This window comes from Salvia splendens, chromosome 15 (genome assembly GCF_004379255.2).
Source record: "Salvia splendens isolate huo1 chromosome 15, SspV2, whole genome shotgun sequence".
Taxonomy (NCBI): domain Eukaryota; kingdom Viridiplantae; phylum Streptophyta; class Magnoliopsida; order Lamiales; family Lamiaceae; genus Salvia; species Salvia splendens.
In genome coordinates this window covers 30305637-30321870 of record NC_056046.1, presented here as the reverse complement: position 1 = coordinate 30321870, position 16234 = coordinate 30305637, and the positions used below count along the sequence as shown (strand labels likewise).

At 39.3% G+C, this 16234-nt stretch overlaps 1 protein-coding gene across 1 annotated transcript; it reads left to right on the top strand.

The window, feature by feature from the left end:
- The first annotated feature begins 5771 nt into the window (after positions 1–5771).
- On the top strand, positions 5772–6461 carry LOC121767004. The gene has a single exon (XM_042163222.1). It carries the CDS (start codon positions 5772–5774, stop codon positions 6459–6461), a length of 690 nt encoding a protein of 229 aa, XP_042019156.1.
- The last annotated feature ends 9773 nt before the right edge of the window (positions 6462–16234 follow it).

Below are 16234 nucleotides of genomic sequence, written 5' to 3'. Positions count from 1 at the left end.
TTCTCTCCACTTCAAAATATCCCAGAAATTCCTTATAACACTGTTCTCACTTCAAATATTCCAAAACCCACTAATATTCAAATCCCAAACACCCCTGAAGAATGTAAGTATTTTCCCAAGGACTTGCATAAAGATTGCGGGACAACCCCCTTTTCGGATTTTCCAGCAAAACCCTCTCAAATCGATTTCATAAGAAACCGTTTTCCTGATCCTTCCCAACTCTGGGAATCTGATGATAAATCAAAAGATCAAAAGTATTATGAGTTTATTCTTATTGACTCTGACTCAGTGGAAATAACTCATAATTACAATAGATCTAAGGAGATTGAATTTTCAAAATGTATCATCAAAAGAGTCCATACTACATCCACTTTTGGAGGACTCAATGAATTCAAAACTTTTAACCACCCAGCTCAGGGGTACAATTATATCGATTATAAGAATGCTTGGTTCAGAGCTTTCTTATTCAGATATTATAACCACACATGGTTTATTTCCTTCCACCACAGTTGTGAAAACAATTCCCAGTCTGGTTTCCAGATTGGTGGAGAAAATTGGGATCAACAATTCAAATCCTTCCTTCGGAAGTTTAAAAAGGTTTCCATGCCTTTGCAGAATACTCTACTATCAAAAACTTTCAAAAATTCATTATGTTCCATGCGGAATTCAAAGTCCCTTGGATCCTTGCTTGGGATTTCAATTTTGAAAAACTGTATTCAGATCCTACCCCTTACTCTTTGACTAGGGTCTACAAAGTCAAATGGTGGGCTAAGTTCCAAAATCATATCGGAGCTGAACCTGCAGTCAAACAATTCTTTACCACTGGTGAAAAAGTGGTTTTTCAAAGAGAAAAGAAAGAAAAGAACAAGGCAGAAAATTTAAAGAAACCCAGCAATTCAGAACCAAGATCTGATAGCTTTTTCGACAATCTTCCAGAACATTTCAAAAAAGATTTCTTTGAGTTCATGGCTCAAAAATCTGTTTCTTCAAAATCAAGGTCTGAGGAATCTGTTTCTTCTGATCCTATTGGGGGTCAAGACCCCTTTGACTTTTGATGTCAGGATTCTTTAGTTAAAAGGTGACGAAAGAATATGTCAAGAACCTTACTGAAGAAATCAAAAGAGTCACAGATGAAGCTGACTATTATCTTAATGAGGCAAAAGAAATTCTTAATATTCCGGGAGAGATAGATTATCATTATCTCAGCTGGGTCATTAATAGACTTCACAGTCGAAATCAAAGCCTCAAAAATTTGAAGAGAACTCTCAATATCATTCTCATAATTACTGCAGCTTGAAGATGAAGCCTCTTTGTATGTTAGAATATGCTAAAGAAGCTAGATGGTTACAAGAAGCAGTCAGAAGGGAAAAAGAAAGCCTCCAGATCATGTATGAACTCAGAGGTCAGAGAAGTCGTCACTCTGGTTATTATTATGATGATGAGAAATATAGGCACTGAGGTATGTTTTAAGGTTGTCCCAAATGATAGAAAAGGTACATGTTCTATAATATTCACGGCAAGATATGTGTTTGTTTACACGAATACTAGATTCTTTGATGAAGATTATGAGGAGAACTACAAGCCTAACAAACATGATAATTCTCAAGATAATGAGAATATCTATTTTCCATGTTAACCAAGAAGTCTTACCATTAGAAACTTATGCACTAAGAAAATCAACGTTTGTACCTAAGATTGTAAGAGTCGTGTCGTAGTGGGAGCGTTCTTTGCGAACATAATAAGTTCATGGGTCTAAAAGAGTCTTAAGACTCAGTCTTAGATCAACTTGAACATAATCCCTGTAACTACAAGGACACAATGACTTATTCAAATAATCATTCTTGATAAGATGATAGATTATGAATAACAATCTTAAATAGACCAGAATGTTTGCAAGACTTGCGATACTACCCATAGACTATTTCAGTCAGTGGGAGCTAGTGGACCTGCAAGTGTAAGCATGGATCTCAAAAGGCTAGAATAATGGCAAAGGGTTATACCCAGAGAGAATTATATTCTCGTCTGCCATTTTTGCCTGAGTCGATCTGTATATTGTCTATTGTAGCCTACATAAATTAGGATGTATGTACTATGATTGTCAAGATAGTTTTCTTTAAGTAGATGTCTTGAGGAGATCATCTGCATGGAACATCTTAATGGTTATGTAATATAGGGCAAGAAAGTTGAAAGTGCACTATATTTGGTATTTTTGGTACTCTACGATGATGACATCTATAAAAGTTGATAAACAACTAAGAGGATTATCTAGCGTAGGAAACTGGTCGTCTACCCAGTTTAAGGATGATGGATTTAAGATAATCTAGTTACATTCTAAGCATCTATGTCATCAGATTGCTAGAAAAAGAATGTTATGTTTCTTAAAGAATCCTACATCTACACAATACTTAGACACTTTAGCATTGAAAATTCCAAGAAAAGGTTTTACTTTTCTAGATGGAATTATCTTGTCTCTAGTAAGTGTTTTACGACACTGAATGAGATCAAGAGGAATGAGATAAGTTCCGTAATTGGAAGTCCTAATTATGCTATGATGTGTATTAAGTTAGATATTAGCTTTGCCTTTGGCATAGAAGCTTGATATCATATTAACCATGGCCAAGGACATTGGATTGGTAAAGAATATACTATAGTACTTGAAAAAAACTAAACGGTATGCTCTAGTTTATCAGACATCCATGTTATGTCCTTTAGGTTACATCGACTCGATTTTATAATTGATCGGTGATCGAGTCATCCTCTGACTATGTGTTCACTTTAGGAGTTGAATACTGAGACATGAAGGAGTGTTGATCAAATCATAGACTCCATCATGAAAATTACAAGTGTGGTTTCATCGGAAACTACTAAAGTAGTTGTTCATCTCAGTAACTTCCTAATAGCTTTGACCGTGATTCTGAGTATGTTTATGAGTATTATATTTTGTTATAATTACTCTAGTCATATGTCTAACTCGAGGGAAACACGATCTGATAAACCTAAGCAATCACATAGAGATGAAGTATGAAATTAATAAAGGATTAAGTGCGCAACAAGACGTTATGGTTTCCAAGATATCATCAGAGAACAACCTGGCAGAAGTTTTCACAAAATGCCTATATGGCAACATGTTTTACATAGGAGGTGAAAAGTACGGTAGTTCGATGTATCATGGCCTGAGACCTGCTTAGAGTTTAAGTGGGAGAGTTTTGGTAGTGGGTATACTCGAAAGCATGATTTTGAGTATAAGTGGGAGATTGTTAGGATTGGTATACTGAAAAGCATATTTCGAGCATGTTGCACGGATAGAATTGCTTGTATACAATAAACTCTACAATCCACTTTTAACCCAAGGCGAGAAGTATTTATTTTATCGCATTGGTGTTTGCTTATGCATTTATAAGACGTTTCTCAAACATTTAAATGTATAAGAAGCAAATAAGTCTAATTCTTCTGCATAGTAGACTGGTCGTGAACGACGTTCACAGAAAGTGACGCAGTCAGTCCTTTGTAGAAGAGAAATAGAATTTCACAACCTAGATAGGCTTTGGCTACCTATCGTGAAAGGTTGCAGTGTCAGTCCGCACGTTTCCATACCTTTGGAAATAAACGACACTGGTGTGGTATAGCACTGAAGGATCCAACAGTTGAGATAAGTCTTTCTTGCTATTTACTAAAAGACGAGGTCTCGGTGATTGTTATTTCTTAATCATTGTTGACATAACATTGAGCATACGATATTGATTATGCACTACTTTGATTTATCAAATGCTGCGGATTTTTCGCAATCCAAGAATCCTTGTATCTTGGGTAGTGGTGATCAATGTCTAGAGGTGCTAGTATTGTTATTGCAATGAATCGTGTGCTGGGTGAGTCCAGTTTGATAATATCCTCAAGAGGTGTTCGAAAAAGGTTTTATTATTCAGAAACCCGGTCGGTTGGAATTTATTCCAGAATAATAAATAAAGATTTTGAACTAGACAACTCTTGGAAAAAGATATTAATTAATTAAAGTCAAATAGTAGGCTTAAATTAATTAATGGATATTTATATCTTAAACACGAGAAATAATAAATTAAAGAGGTAAAGCCCGGATTACTAATAATTTGGGATTGGACGGGCAGTCAATATTATTATACTATAGTGGATGATAATAATATTCTATTGGACTCGTATTAAATTGGGGCACAATTTAATTAGTAAAAGTCCAACAGGTTTGGCCCAAGTCCAACCTCCATGGATCCCTAATCTGGCCCATCATAACTCTTTATAAAAGGAGATTAGAAAGGAGATTAAATAAGATTTTTATCATTAATTTTCGTGCTCCCATGTGGGAGTGGATGAAAAATCGGTTTTTGAGAAAACTGATATTATGTCTTCTTTCTAATCAAGCCATTTTCGATTCTGACAAGCTTTGCCCACCCAAAGGTCATTATCTGAGTTCGTGATACAGATTAGAAGATTCTTGGTTGAGTACGAAGAACATCACGTGGAGAAGGTGCAAGCAATCGTCGATTCTTTGGAGAATCAGATCGGTAATTCTAAACCGTAGGAATTCATGTTTTAGGTTTTAATTCATTTAACATGAATTATGTGCGTTCTTGAATGCAATTCTGTGTTTAACATGTAGTTAATTAATCCCATAATCGGTCAAATAGATCCGTAGATCTGATATATTTGTGAATGCATGACTTCCGCTGTGCAAGGGGCTCCGAACCCCAGCAGGTAGTGCTTGGTCAAAGCATTGACAAGAAGAGCTATGTGATCTTTTATGCCTTGAAGACCCTCAACCAGGCCCAGAAGAATTACGACACTACAGAGAAAGAAATGTTGGTTGTTGTGTACTCATTCGAGAAGTTCCGACCGTATCTGTTATGGTCGATGGTGATTGTATTCACATAGCTATTAAATATCTGTTAGTAAAAAAGGAGTCTAAGCCGAGACTGATTCCCTGGGTCCTGTTGCTTCAAGAGTTCGATTGGGAGGTCAGAGACAAGAAAGGTACAGAGAAGGTGGTTGATCACCTAAGCAGGATACTTCAAGGAGAAAATGAAGAAGATATACCGGATGCATTCCCAGAGGAACATTAATATTATGTGATGGAATCACCTAGACCTATTAGTTGGGTGGCAGTGTTAGCGTTAACTGGCCCAGGATATTTGGATAAAGGGAAGTGTAAGCTGAATGAAGAACCTTGGTTTGCAGAACTGGCAAACTACTTGGTCACGGGAGAGTTGCCGAGTACTCCATAAATTTCCCGGGCCCAGAGGATGAAACTTAAGAGTGAAGCCAGGTAATATTTTTGGAACGACCCTTACCTCTGGAGGATGGGGTCCGATAAAGTGATTAGAAGATACATCCCCGAGTGGGAACAAAAGGATGTCTTGAATCATTGCCACGCATTGGCATGTGCTGGTCATTTTGGGCCAAGAAAGACAGCGCAGAAGTTTTTAGACAGCGGGTTTTGATGCCAACAGACCGGGGGGATTTCTGCGAGGGATGAAATGCCGCTGTTTCCAATTATTCTTTGTGAGATTTTCGATGTGTGGGGAATGTACTTCATGGGTCCCTTTCTATCGTCATATGGGAACCCCTACATACTGGTTGTGGTGGACTATGTTTCCGAATGGATAGAGGCCAAGGCTACAAGTTCTTGCGAATCGAAGGAAGTAGCGAGGTTTCTGAAGGCCAATATATTCAACCGGTATGGTGTGCCCTGAGAAATCATCCCAGACCAAGGGACTCATTTCTACAACAGGACGATATAAGCTTTGATGAGGAAATATGGTGTTCACCATCGTTTATCCACTCCTTACCACCCCCAGGAAAATGGTCAGGCAAAAATCTCGAACAGAGAAATCAGAGCAATTTTGGAGAAGACAATGAATCCATCGAAGAAGGATTGGAGTAAAAGACTTGACGATGCTTTATGGGCATACCGAACTGTGTTCAAAACTCCCATTGGAATGTTGCCTTACAGGCTCGTATTAAGCAAAATGTGCCACCTCCCTGTCGAGGTTGAGCACAAAGCTTATTGGGCAATCAAAGAGATAAACATGAAGCCCCAGGCCTGTGAGGAGGAGAGAACGCTTCAACTGCAAGAGCTGGAGAAATTAAGGCTTGAGTCGTATGATGCCGCTATGTGGTACAAGGACAAAACAATATTGTGGCACGACAACAACCTTCGGGTCAAGGAACTGCTAGTTGGTCAGAATGTGCTCCTATTCCAATCAAGGCTTAAACTGATGCCTCGGAAACTAAAATCCAAGTGGATTGGACCCTACACTGGCCTTCGAGTGAATGGAGCCGTGCAAATTCAGGGAGTCGCTCCTAATTCTATTCATTTTCTTGTTAATGGTCATAGGGTCATGGTATTTAGGGATAGTTCAGAGATGTGCGTGGTGGAAGAAAATTTCGCTACGTATACTCTCTACTATTGTCTAACTGGTCAGGCTGCTGGGTAATCTTCGGGAATCTGCTGGATCTGGTAGATTGTTAAGAAATTTTTAACTGTAAAACTGACCCAACATAGCCCTGAGATTAGCTCCGCAAAATTTGTAAGTATTGTAAATATGTATTATTTCATATATTTAAAAATCCAAACAAAGAAAAAAATGAATTTTCCAAAAATATTTTTGAAACATTTTAGTTGACCTTTCTCGGTAAAAAAAATGAATTTTCCAAAAATGAAATTTGAAATATTTTTTTTAGATTCGCATTCCCTTGACGAGGTTGTTCAGATGTCTCACCTTTTAGTTGATCTTTCTAAGTTTGGGTATGAGAGAGTTAAACGAATTTCTGAAGAAGATATGAGGTGGAGAAATTTTCGGTTAAAAAGATGGGGGGGAGAAGTTTTGAAAAAAAAATTCAAAAATTAAATTTCAAATTTTTGGATGAGATAGGAAAGCGTACTGTTTCTGACTCTTGCATCAGCAAGCAACCGCCTCTCTCATTTTCTTTTCCTTTAATTTTATTTCCTTGTTTCGTTTTCTTTTCCTTGTGATTTTATGTACTTGTTTCCTATTCTCTTCTTTCTATTAGTTTCTTAAATAACTTCCCCTATTCTTCATAACCTCCCTCCTCACATAATATCTCTCTCATAATTCACAAATGTTCATACCCTTACCTCACCTTTTCCATTCTTCTTTGTGACAGTTCCGACGAAACCGCCATCAACCACCACTAATTTCTGAACCAACACCATGGAAAACCAACCACAACGACACAAAGCCCGACATAAGAACTCTCAATCGGTCAAATCTACGGCCGGCGAGTCATCACAACCGCCAAAGAATCTGCCAACCAAGAAGCCACTGTCCGCTCCTCAGACAGGGACGGTGGCAACTTCGTCGTCTAAAGCCACCACAAAGAAACCAGTTACAGGAGAGACGGCAACCACAATCTCCGCTGTCCCGCCTACACCCTCAACCACAGTTCCACCACCGGGCAACGAATCTGATCCAGAAGAAATAATGAGAGAGTTTCTAAAGAAATACGGAAAAAGCGAAAAGGCTAGCTATTTATTCGCCCGTCTAGCAGAAGAACTCAGGAAGGAGGAGGCCGCTCCAAGTGTAGCCCCGATTAACATCCCTCCACGACCTACAACCCTAATAGAAACTCCAACATCCAAGGCCTTCTTACTCCAAACGGAAACCCCAAAATCTCCATCCGAAACCCTAATTTCAGATATTACACCGGTAATACCATCCACCCAACCCAAATTTCAATTTGTCAATTCTACAGTCGTACCCACTAGTACAAGGGAGAGGTATGAGCGTGAGAAAGAAAAGGGTGATGTTGAGGCGGAAGGGGACTAGGGAGTAAAAGGTGCAGGGAATGTGAATACGGGAGACGGAGAATCTAACAAGGGTAGTGGTGATAGGACTGATGAGGGTAATGGTTATAGGATTGGTGATGGTATTGTTGGAGAACCGAGAGAAGAGGTTGAACGAGAAATACCCAATGATGAGGATGTAGAGGGAGAAGTCCCTACTGGTAGTATTATTGAAACTACAAAAGGAAAGAGGGGTGTAGAAGAACAAATCCCGGAGGAATTGGAAGTCGAAGAAAGAGAAGAGTAGATCATCGATGAAGACAGTGATGAGAATGATGGGACCGAGAAGGTTGACATGGATGTAGACGGGTACGAACTGTCCGATAGGCCCGACGTTATTCAGGGGACCAAATTCATGGTTGTACCGGACGAGGGGCTAGAGTCGAAGGATACACCGGCCACTGCAAGGACAAATTGACGGAATAACCGTTGTGACAAGAAACTGGAGGAGACACGGGCGTCTACAATGGCCAGACGTTTGCACCGGATAGATTTGGAAAGCGGAGAGGAGGTAGGGGATGATATCCCCGAGACCCAGGAAATGCGAGAGGAAACAGGGGAGGGGATCCCCCAGGCCCAGGAGAACAAGTCGAAACAGAGAAGTTCTCTCCTGAGGCCGAGGAGAAACACTATGCACAGGAGCGGAAACGAAAGGGTAAGCAAGAGGCTACACCCTTATAGAAGAAGCAAAGGCAAGCCTCCTCCACCCGAAGATTAGAGAAGCCTTCTCGAAACCAATTAGTGTCCCGTTTCCCGAACCAACAGAAAAGAATGAAGATGAAGAAGATGTGGAAATAAACCAGGTGGTGGGGCCGGCGTACGAACCAATGGAAGTATTGCTGACAAAGAGGCTACTTGAGGCCATGGTCCACTTTGATGACTCAAAGCTGGCATAGACTTGCAGTGGGCGCACTTCAAAGGGGAAGCATGCAAAGGCCAGGAAGATGTACGACCCCCCATCCCTCCAGGAGATAGAATCGGAGGAATAATTTCTATTGTATATCCGTGCCATCGGTTTCGATTGGCTGCTGGATCACTGCACGGCAGAGGTGCCCATCGCACTGGCCAAGGAATTCTTCACCTCATATAAGTTTAAGTCCACCATGGACCCTGACGCCGATTCTATTAGCTTCTGCCTCTTCGGTTAAGACATGGAAATGAGCATCCGAGAGTGGTCCTTGCGAATGGAGCTGTTTACGCGGGAAGAAGATGATGAAGGCACATGGAATGAGAGGTAGATTAGGCCCCGAAGAAGACTCCAGGCTTTCATATGCAGATGGCATGGGACCTGATTACCACCAACCACGGAGGGAATTTTAAGACGAGTTTTTCGAAGGGATTCCACATTGCCAAGCCGATACTCCGATTCGCGCACGTTTTTTTGGGGTACAATCTGCTAAGTCAGACTGGAGCCGCCCTCATAACTCCGGAGCTCTATTTTACATGGTGCATGCTAAAGGGAGTAAAGGTCCACCTGGGTTATTGGATGGCCTACCCATGCAACTTTATGACTAGCCACACAGTACGCCATCTCTACACATGACATCTCCTTGGTTCTTATCTACAAAGGAAGTTAGCATGAAGTTGGCAAAGTCAGTGCCTGGCCTGCAAGTCTGTGATGCCCCAGAGCCATTCAATGTGGCTTTCTTCTTCAACAAGGGACTCCTACATATGAAAAATGTGAGATTGTGTTCTTTGATATGGGCAAGCCTGATGTGGTAACCGTGAAGAGGGAGTTGGAAGAGTCGAAAGGTCCATCTAATGTTGAGCGTGAGGAATGGAGGCGCGAGATGGGAGAGCTCTGAAATGATGTGAGCGTGCTGAGCAAAAATATCGCAAGGCTCACGGGGAGCATGGAGGTGCACAATGGACAGATGGCCGAAGCCATCAATGTTATAATGAAGATGATTGCCTCAATGGAGAGGAGATTCCCCCTGGCCCAGCAAATGATGCCTCCCCGACCTAGTAGCTAGTATAAGCAACTAGGCCCAGGGACCTCATCTCTCAAGAAAGCCCCTAGTACTCCAGCAAGTCCCCCGACCCAGAAGAGAAAGGAAGTAGTGACCAATCCCACCACCACGACTGTTAAGAAGACTGTACCAAAGCAAGCAGCGAAGGAGAAGGAGGAACTAGCCCCATCGATTCCTAAGAAAGCAAAGGCTGACCACCATAAGAAGGTAGCCCAGAAGTCTGGCTCCCATGGGGGACCAGACACAGAATTAAACCCCCCCAGTAACAAGTAATTTTACTTTTAGTAATTTTCTTTTCAGTTTTTTGAGCATGTTTTTCTACTTTTCTTGCATATTTTAGGTGTCTATTTGTATTTGTGCTATGTGTTTTCTCCCACTTAGCCCAATTCTTGGTCTAAGTAGCCCAATTTTAGGTCTAAGTATGAGAAGTTTTTGCTGTTATAGCATGCTTTTGTTCCCGTAATCATGTTTTGGTTATTTCTGTGATTGTTTCTTCTCCCACTTAGTCCATTGCTTGGCCTAACCGTGAGAAGTTTGTTTTCATGCATTTGTTTGTTGGTTGTTGTTCTATTACTTCTCCCACTTGGCTATTACTTCTCCCACTTGGCCTAAGTGTGAGAAGTTTGTATTTCTTTTCTTACTGAAGGATTTGTTGGTGTGTGAACTCTAACTGCCCTGTTCTCCACTTCACTGAAATGCTTGGGGACAAGCAGGATTGAAGTTGGAGGGGGAGGAGTTAGTGCAGTCACTCGAGCATGCATATAGGTTGTTAGTTTTGAGTCAGTAGAGTTTTAGTTTTTTAGGATTCTGTGTTTAAGTATAAACTAGCAAAATTAAAGCAAGATTCCCTTAGTTAGAGTGATCAAAGAGAGGATGCATGTCAATTTTGAGACCTCTTGCTTTAATAATCAAAATCAGTTTGGACGAAGAAAATGCCTTGTTTTGATCTAGTTGTGAAGCCTTCTTAAAGTGAGTTAAAAGCCTAGAGTAGAACACTTTCTACTATTAGAATAGGAAAGATAGGTTGCCACTTGATGCTTAGGGGAAAATGACATAAGGGGAGTGAGGACTAAAGGCAATAGGAGAACCTAATTGAGCTTAAAAAAATTTCGAATCTATTGAACCCGCCTCATTGTAAGGGCACCCATTAGTTAAACAAGTTGTCCCTTTCTATAAAATGGCCAGGAACTTCTGTAAAAATTGTCCCTTCCTTTGACACCTCAACCTTCATTTAATGTGTACAAGGGGGCAGAGTGGAGTCAACTCACCATTCGGGATAGGAAGTTAGGTTGAGAAACAGGGGAAAGTAAGTAGAAAGTTAGAAAATAAAACGGTCAGGAGCTTCTGTAACCTGACCCGGTTGAAATAATAGTTAGAAAATGGGCAGGGAAACAATTGTGCAACCTGACCCAAGAAACATACGAAAAAAGAAGAGAGAAAAGAATATATATGCTTAGAAAATGGGCAGGAAAGTGAATAGCCAGACCCAAGAAAAAAATCAAAAAGAAAGTTAGAAAGTGAATAGCCTGACCCAGTAGAAGGAAGTTAGGCAATAAGGCCGAAATGGCCAGGGAACAACTCCAAATTTTGGGAAGACAGAATTGTAAATAAGGAGGTTATTTCCATCTTTTGTCCCTAAGTTCACATGTCCTTCGCTTATTTGCACTCATACTTTTTGAACTTAGACCCCTAGGATTCTCACCTACATACATTACAATCCCTTGGCCCCGATATAACCAAATGAAAGACCTTAAGGAACTTTCCTGTGTCAATAGAACCAAGGCATCAGGGGTATGGCAAAAGCATAAATGAGTGAATGGTCCTAACATTTCTGGTGAGGAATGAGTGACCGAGTGAATCCAACAATTAGAGAAAATAGAGGTTATCTTGACGAACTAACAAACTGACTAGGTAGACGAAGGGAGGGGGATGAATATGAGACTGTAGACGATTGGAGAGACCTTAAGCTTGTGGGGACAATTGCTAAAACTTGAACCAATTTATACATCTGTGCTTATCTCTATTCTTTTTGTTTCTGATTGATTTCTCTTGTGTGTTTGAGTCTGTTGTCTAAGTCTTTTCGTGTCTAGGTCTAGGAGTTTGTGTTTGTTCTTTTTCTTTAAGCCATTTAAATAATAAACACGCACGAAATTTGCCTTATTCCTTTATTTTGTCTTTCATACCTGAGGGCAAGTATGGTTTAAGTGTGAGCAGTTTGATAAGGCCAATTTTATGCATCAGTTATGGGGTTAAATTCTATGATTTCTGTGAACTAATACACGTTTTAAGTTTAGGTGCGTAGATAATCTGGCAGGTCAAGGAAACGGAAGGAAAAATCTACAGGCAGAGTAAACTGAAGGAAAAGAGGAGTGAAGACGTCAGTTTGCAACCTGACCTAGGAGATCGAGGAAGCAGCTGTGAGTGGAAAAGTATCTTTTTGAAGGGCTTTCTAGGAGGGCAAAATCGACAATTCAGCAGAGAAACTACCCTAGAAGTTCGAGCCTCAACTATAAATAGAGACAACATGAAGAGAGATGCATCACCAATCATCATTCACATTTTCGTTCTTAGCTCATCACTTCACACACATTTCTCTGTGCACTTAAGCACTTATGGGGTAAAATTCTGGGAGTTCGTGGTAGCCTAGCTCAGTTTCTATGGTGTAACACCGTCCTTGTGAAGGGCGAAGATACAATTTACTGTTTTCTGTTGTTTTCCGTCATTTTAAGCTGAGACTTCACCGTTTTAGAAGCTCGGCGTTTATCGTTTCAGTGTTGAACCTTAAATAACGTAGCTATGGAAGTCTATGTTCTATGTTTAGCTAATTCTGATATTTGATTGTTGGTATTTACTGTTTTGGATGCTTTTCGCAATTGATGTTTGATTTTGAGTAGAGATCGGTTTGATCGAAGTTAATTTGTCGTTGAATCAGTTGAATCGAAGTTGAGGAGTATGGATTTGACGTATTGGAGTTGGTTTTTGGTTGATCTGAGTTGAATTGTTAAACGGAGTTTTGGATCTGAGTCGGGATGTTCTGAATTTTGCATGGTTATGGATGTTTATTGTTTTTGTTTTTTTGCTCGGCCTAGTAGTTTAAATCTAGTCGTTTTGTGTTTGATCGTAACGTTTGAAGTTGATTTTTATTGCTTTATTTTCATATGTTGATGCTCTGTTTTCGTTTATGTTATCTTAACATTAGAAGTTAATTAGAAGTCGTATATGTCATCTTCATCTGTGTTGTTTACTTTTTGCAGCTTTTCTGTCGTACTAGTTAATTCGGGAAAATGGTCCCCACCGCATGTTTACGTTCTGCTTAGCACTTTTAGGAAACCCGTTTACTTGGTCAAGTAGTTTGGTATTAAATTTCTGTAGTTAAACCTTCATTTTTGCTATCCATGCATGCGTACATTCTCTTTCTGTTCCCTAGGTCTAGCAGATAGGATAGTCACCTTTAATTTCTCTCCCAAGTCTAGTAGTTAGTCAAGTCTTAACCCATCAGCTGCGTGGCAGAAGCCGACCCCTTCGAAGTCCTCTGAACAGTTGCTTACCCCGTCTGTCTCTGTAGGATCGATCCTTACTCCCGATACTAAGAACTATGCTAGGGTATTTTTAGTTGGAATTTGTATAACCATAACTGTGAACTCAAATCCCTGGAATTCCCTTATCTATATACTTTTATCTTCGTGATCTATTGCAATTAGTTGGTTTATTGCTTTCAAATTCTTCTTTGTTTTCAAAATTCCTAAATCTTTCAGTTTTTCCAAATAGTAATTGAGTTTTAGTAGAGGATAAACAGTCTGTGTTTATTTTCCCCGTGATCGATATCCGGTACTAACCTTTAGCTATACTAATCCTACTTTGTATACTTACAGGTATTTATAGTGCTAACAAAAAGTGCATCAAGCTCTTTGGCACCTGCTTGGTCTAAGTGTGAGAAGTTTGTTTCTCTGTTTTGACACTAACAACCATGTATTCCACTTCATCAAGTCACTTGAGGACAAGCTGCAATGAAGTGGGAGAGGGGAACAGTTGGTGTAGTTAGTGTCAAAGTTATGTGTTGATTAGCTAGGAATCTTCTGTTAGTTGTTTGAATTTATTTGTTTTTAGATAAGAACTGGTTTAAGAAAATAAAGGCAAGATTCCCTTAGTAAGAGTGATTGAAGAGAGGATGCATGTTGATTTGGTAGTTTGAATTGGAGTTTGATGGGGTGATATACCTGTGATAAATTGTTGAGTGGGATTTGTTGGAATTAATCATTGCTAAGCATCATTGTTGGGTGTACTTGAATTAGCTTCTTTTTGGGGATGGAATTTGAATACCCCCTTTGACTTGATTGTTGATACGCATAGTTCGTGTTCATAGCATTGTGAGGCTATTTTATCAGCACGACGTGTGTATGTTTTTGAGGTTATATAGTGATCATGGTCTATTGTTTAAAATTCTTGAAAATTATTAGGGGATAAAGATAATGATGGGGATGATTTTTTAATTAAGGTAGATTAATTGGTCTTGCATGAGATAATTTTCACACCTTGATTTGGTTCAAGTTTGGGGGATTGCCAAATATTATATGTTATATCCTACTGTAATTTTCTTCATTCTATGCTCACATTGTGAATTTGTAGGTACAAAGGCATCCCAAAGGAATTCCCAAGATGGGGGATAACTCATGAGCTTCAAAGAACGTTAAGCTAAAGACGAAAAACAAGCGCTTGTTGGGAGGCAACCCAACATTTTACACTTTTATGTTTCTTTAAGTTGTTTTGGTGTTTAATTTTCATTTTTTGTTATTGAAATTTTCGCAGGTTTTGGACTCTCCCCATCGACCGCTGTAGCGCGCGTAGCGGCCCGCTGGACACTCGCTAGAAACGTTCTGACTCGTCACCAGCGACCGCTAGAGGGCCCCCAGCGACCTCTGCCCAAATACAGGTTTCTAGCCGCAATTTTTTGAATTTTTCGAATTTTTGCCCTGTCCAGCCACTACGCGAAAAAATTCAAGGTATGTTTTCTTTTTAGTAGTTTACTTATGTCCCTACCGACTCTACAAACTTACTTTACACTTGTTGTAAATAAATTTGGGGCGATGAAGTGGTGGACCGTGAGTTTAGGTTTTTACTTTAGTTTTAGGTTTTTAGTTAAGTTTTTTGTTTTAAAACATAGCATGAAGAACTTAGAAATACGCATGTTTAGGGACACATTAGATCGAGTTTCCAATGATTTAAAGTACTTTCATCTTTGATTAAGTATGGCTTGATGTTTTGATTTGATGGTTTTGGTGAAAGGTGCATAATTAGTGAATTGCTTGTTTGCCTTGAATCATGCTTACACCGTTGTGAGATTTGAGCCTAAATTATTTCTTGTATGATTTATCTGCATGCATGTATATGTTTCTAAACTTGCTCTTAATCTACCTAAGTTTACATAGTATTTAATTGATGAAGGAGGATGTTAAGCCATCTTTTCTTAATAGTTTATTCCCAAATTTTCGACCCTCTCAAAAATTTTCCCTTTGCAGCCAACTTTGAGCCTTTAAGCGTATTCTTTGTAAAGCCAAATAATGGGGATAATTCCTTGGGTTAGTATAGTTTTTATTAACTTTTGTTAAAGAATTGGAGAGATAAGGAGGAAAAATATAAAAAGTAGTGTGCTTAATTGTAAAAGTGTGCAAGTTGTGAAACAGAAATTGCAAAAATGTGTGCTTGATCTAGAAACGGTGCTTATGAAAAAAAAAGGTTTGTGATATGAAAAGATAGAAAAATCAAAGGTTTGGAAAGTAAGTTGAAGCAGAAAAAATTAGTATTAAAGTGTCTAGGAGTTTTAGAAGAGTGGATATTTTTGTTTTTAAAGTCACTTTTTAGCTAAATATTCATCACCTACCAAAGAGTCTACATTACAATAAAAATAAAGACCTTTCGGACTTTTGATGCTTATTCACATCTTAGAGAGGAATAGACTTTGAGCAAGCCGATGTAAAATTTAACATGATGCCTGATTTGAGTGCTATACACATTGCCGTATCACTTTGAGAGTGAGAGATAAATACACTTCCCATCTTTGGAAGTTTCGCACATGTGAGTGCATGAATTTAACGGTGTTCCACTAGTTAGTAATGAAAGTGCACAATAAGCCTTGCTTGTTTGAATTGTGTTAATTCATGCGTAACCTATCTTTTGCACACACCGAATTTAGGCATTATGACGTCTATTTATGTTTCTTTGCATTATTTTGTTTGAGGACAAACACATATCAAGTTGGTGATGAGACGCTCGGATTTTTGCACTATTTTAAGGCCACTTTGTTGGTCCCGTTTTGATTGTCCAAAATTGGATTACATGTCCATTATTTATAATTTTATCTGTTTTTGTATTTTTTGACGTGTTTTGTGAAAATTTCAATAGAACTAAAAGAGCATAAAACGTCAAAGTTCTGAAG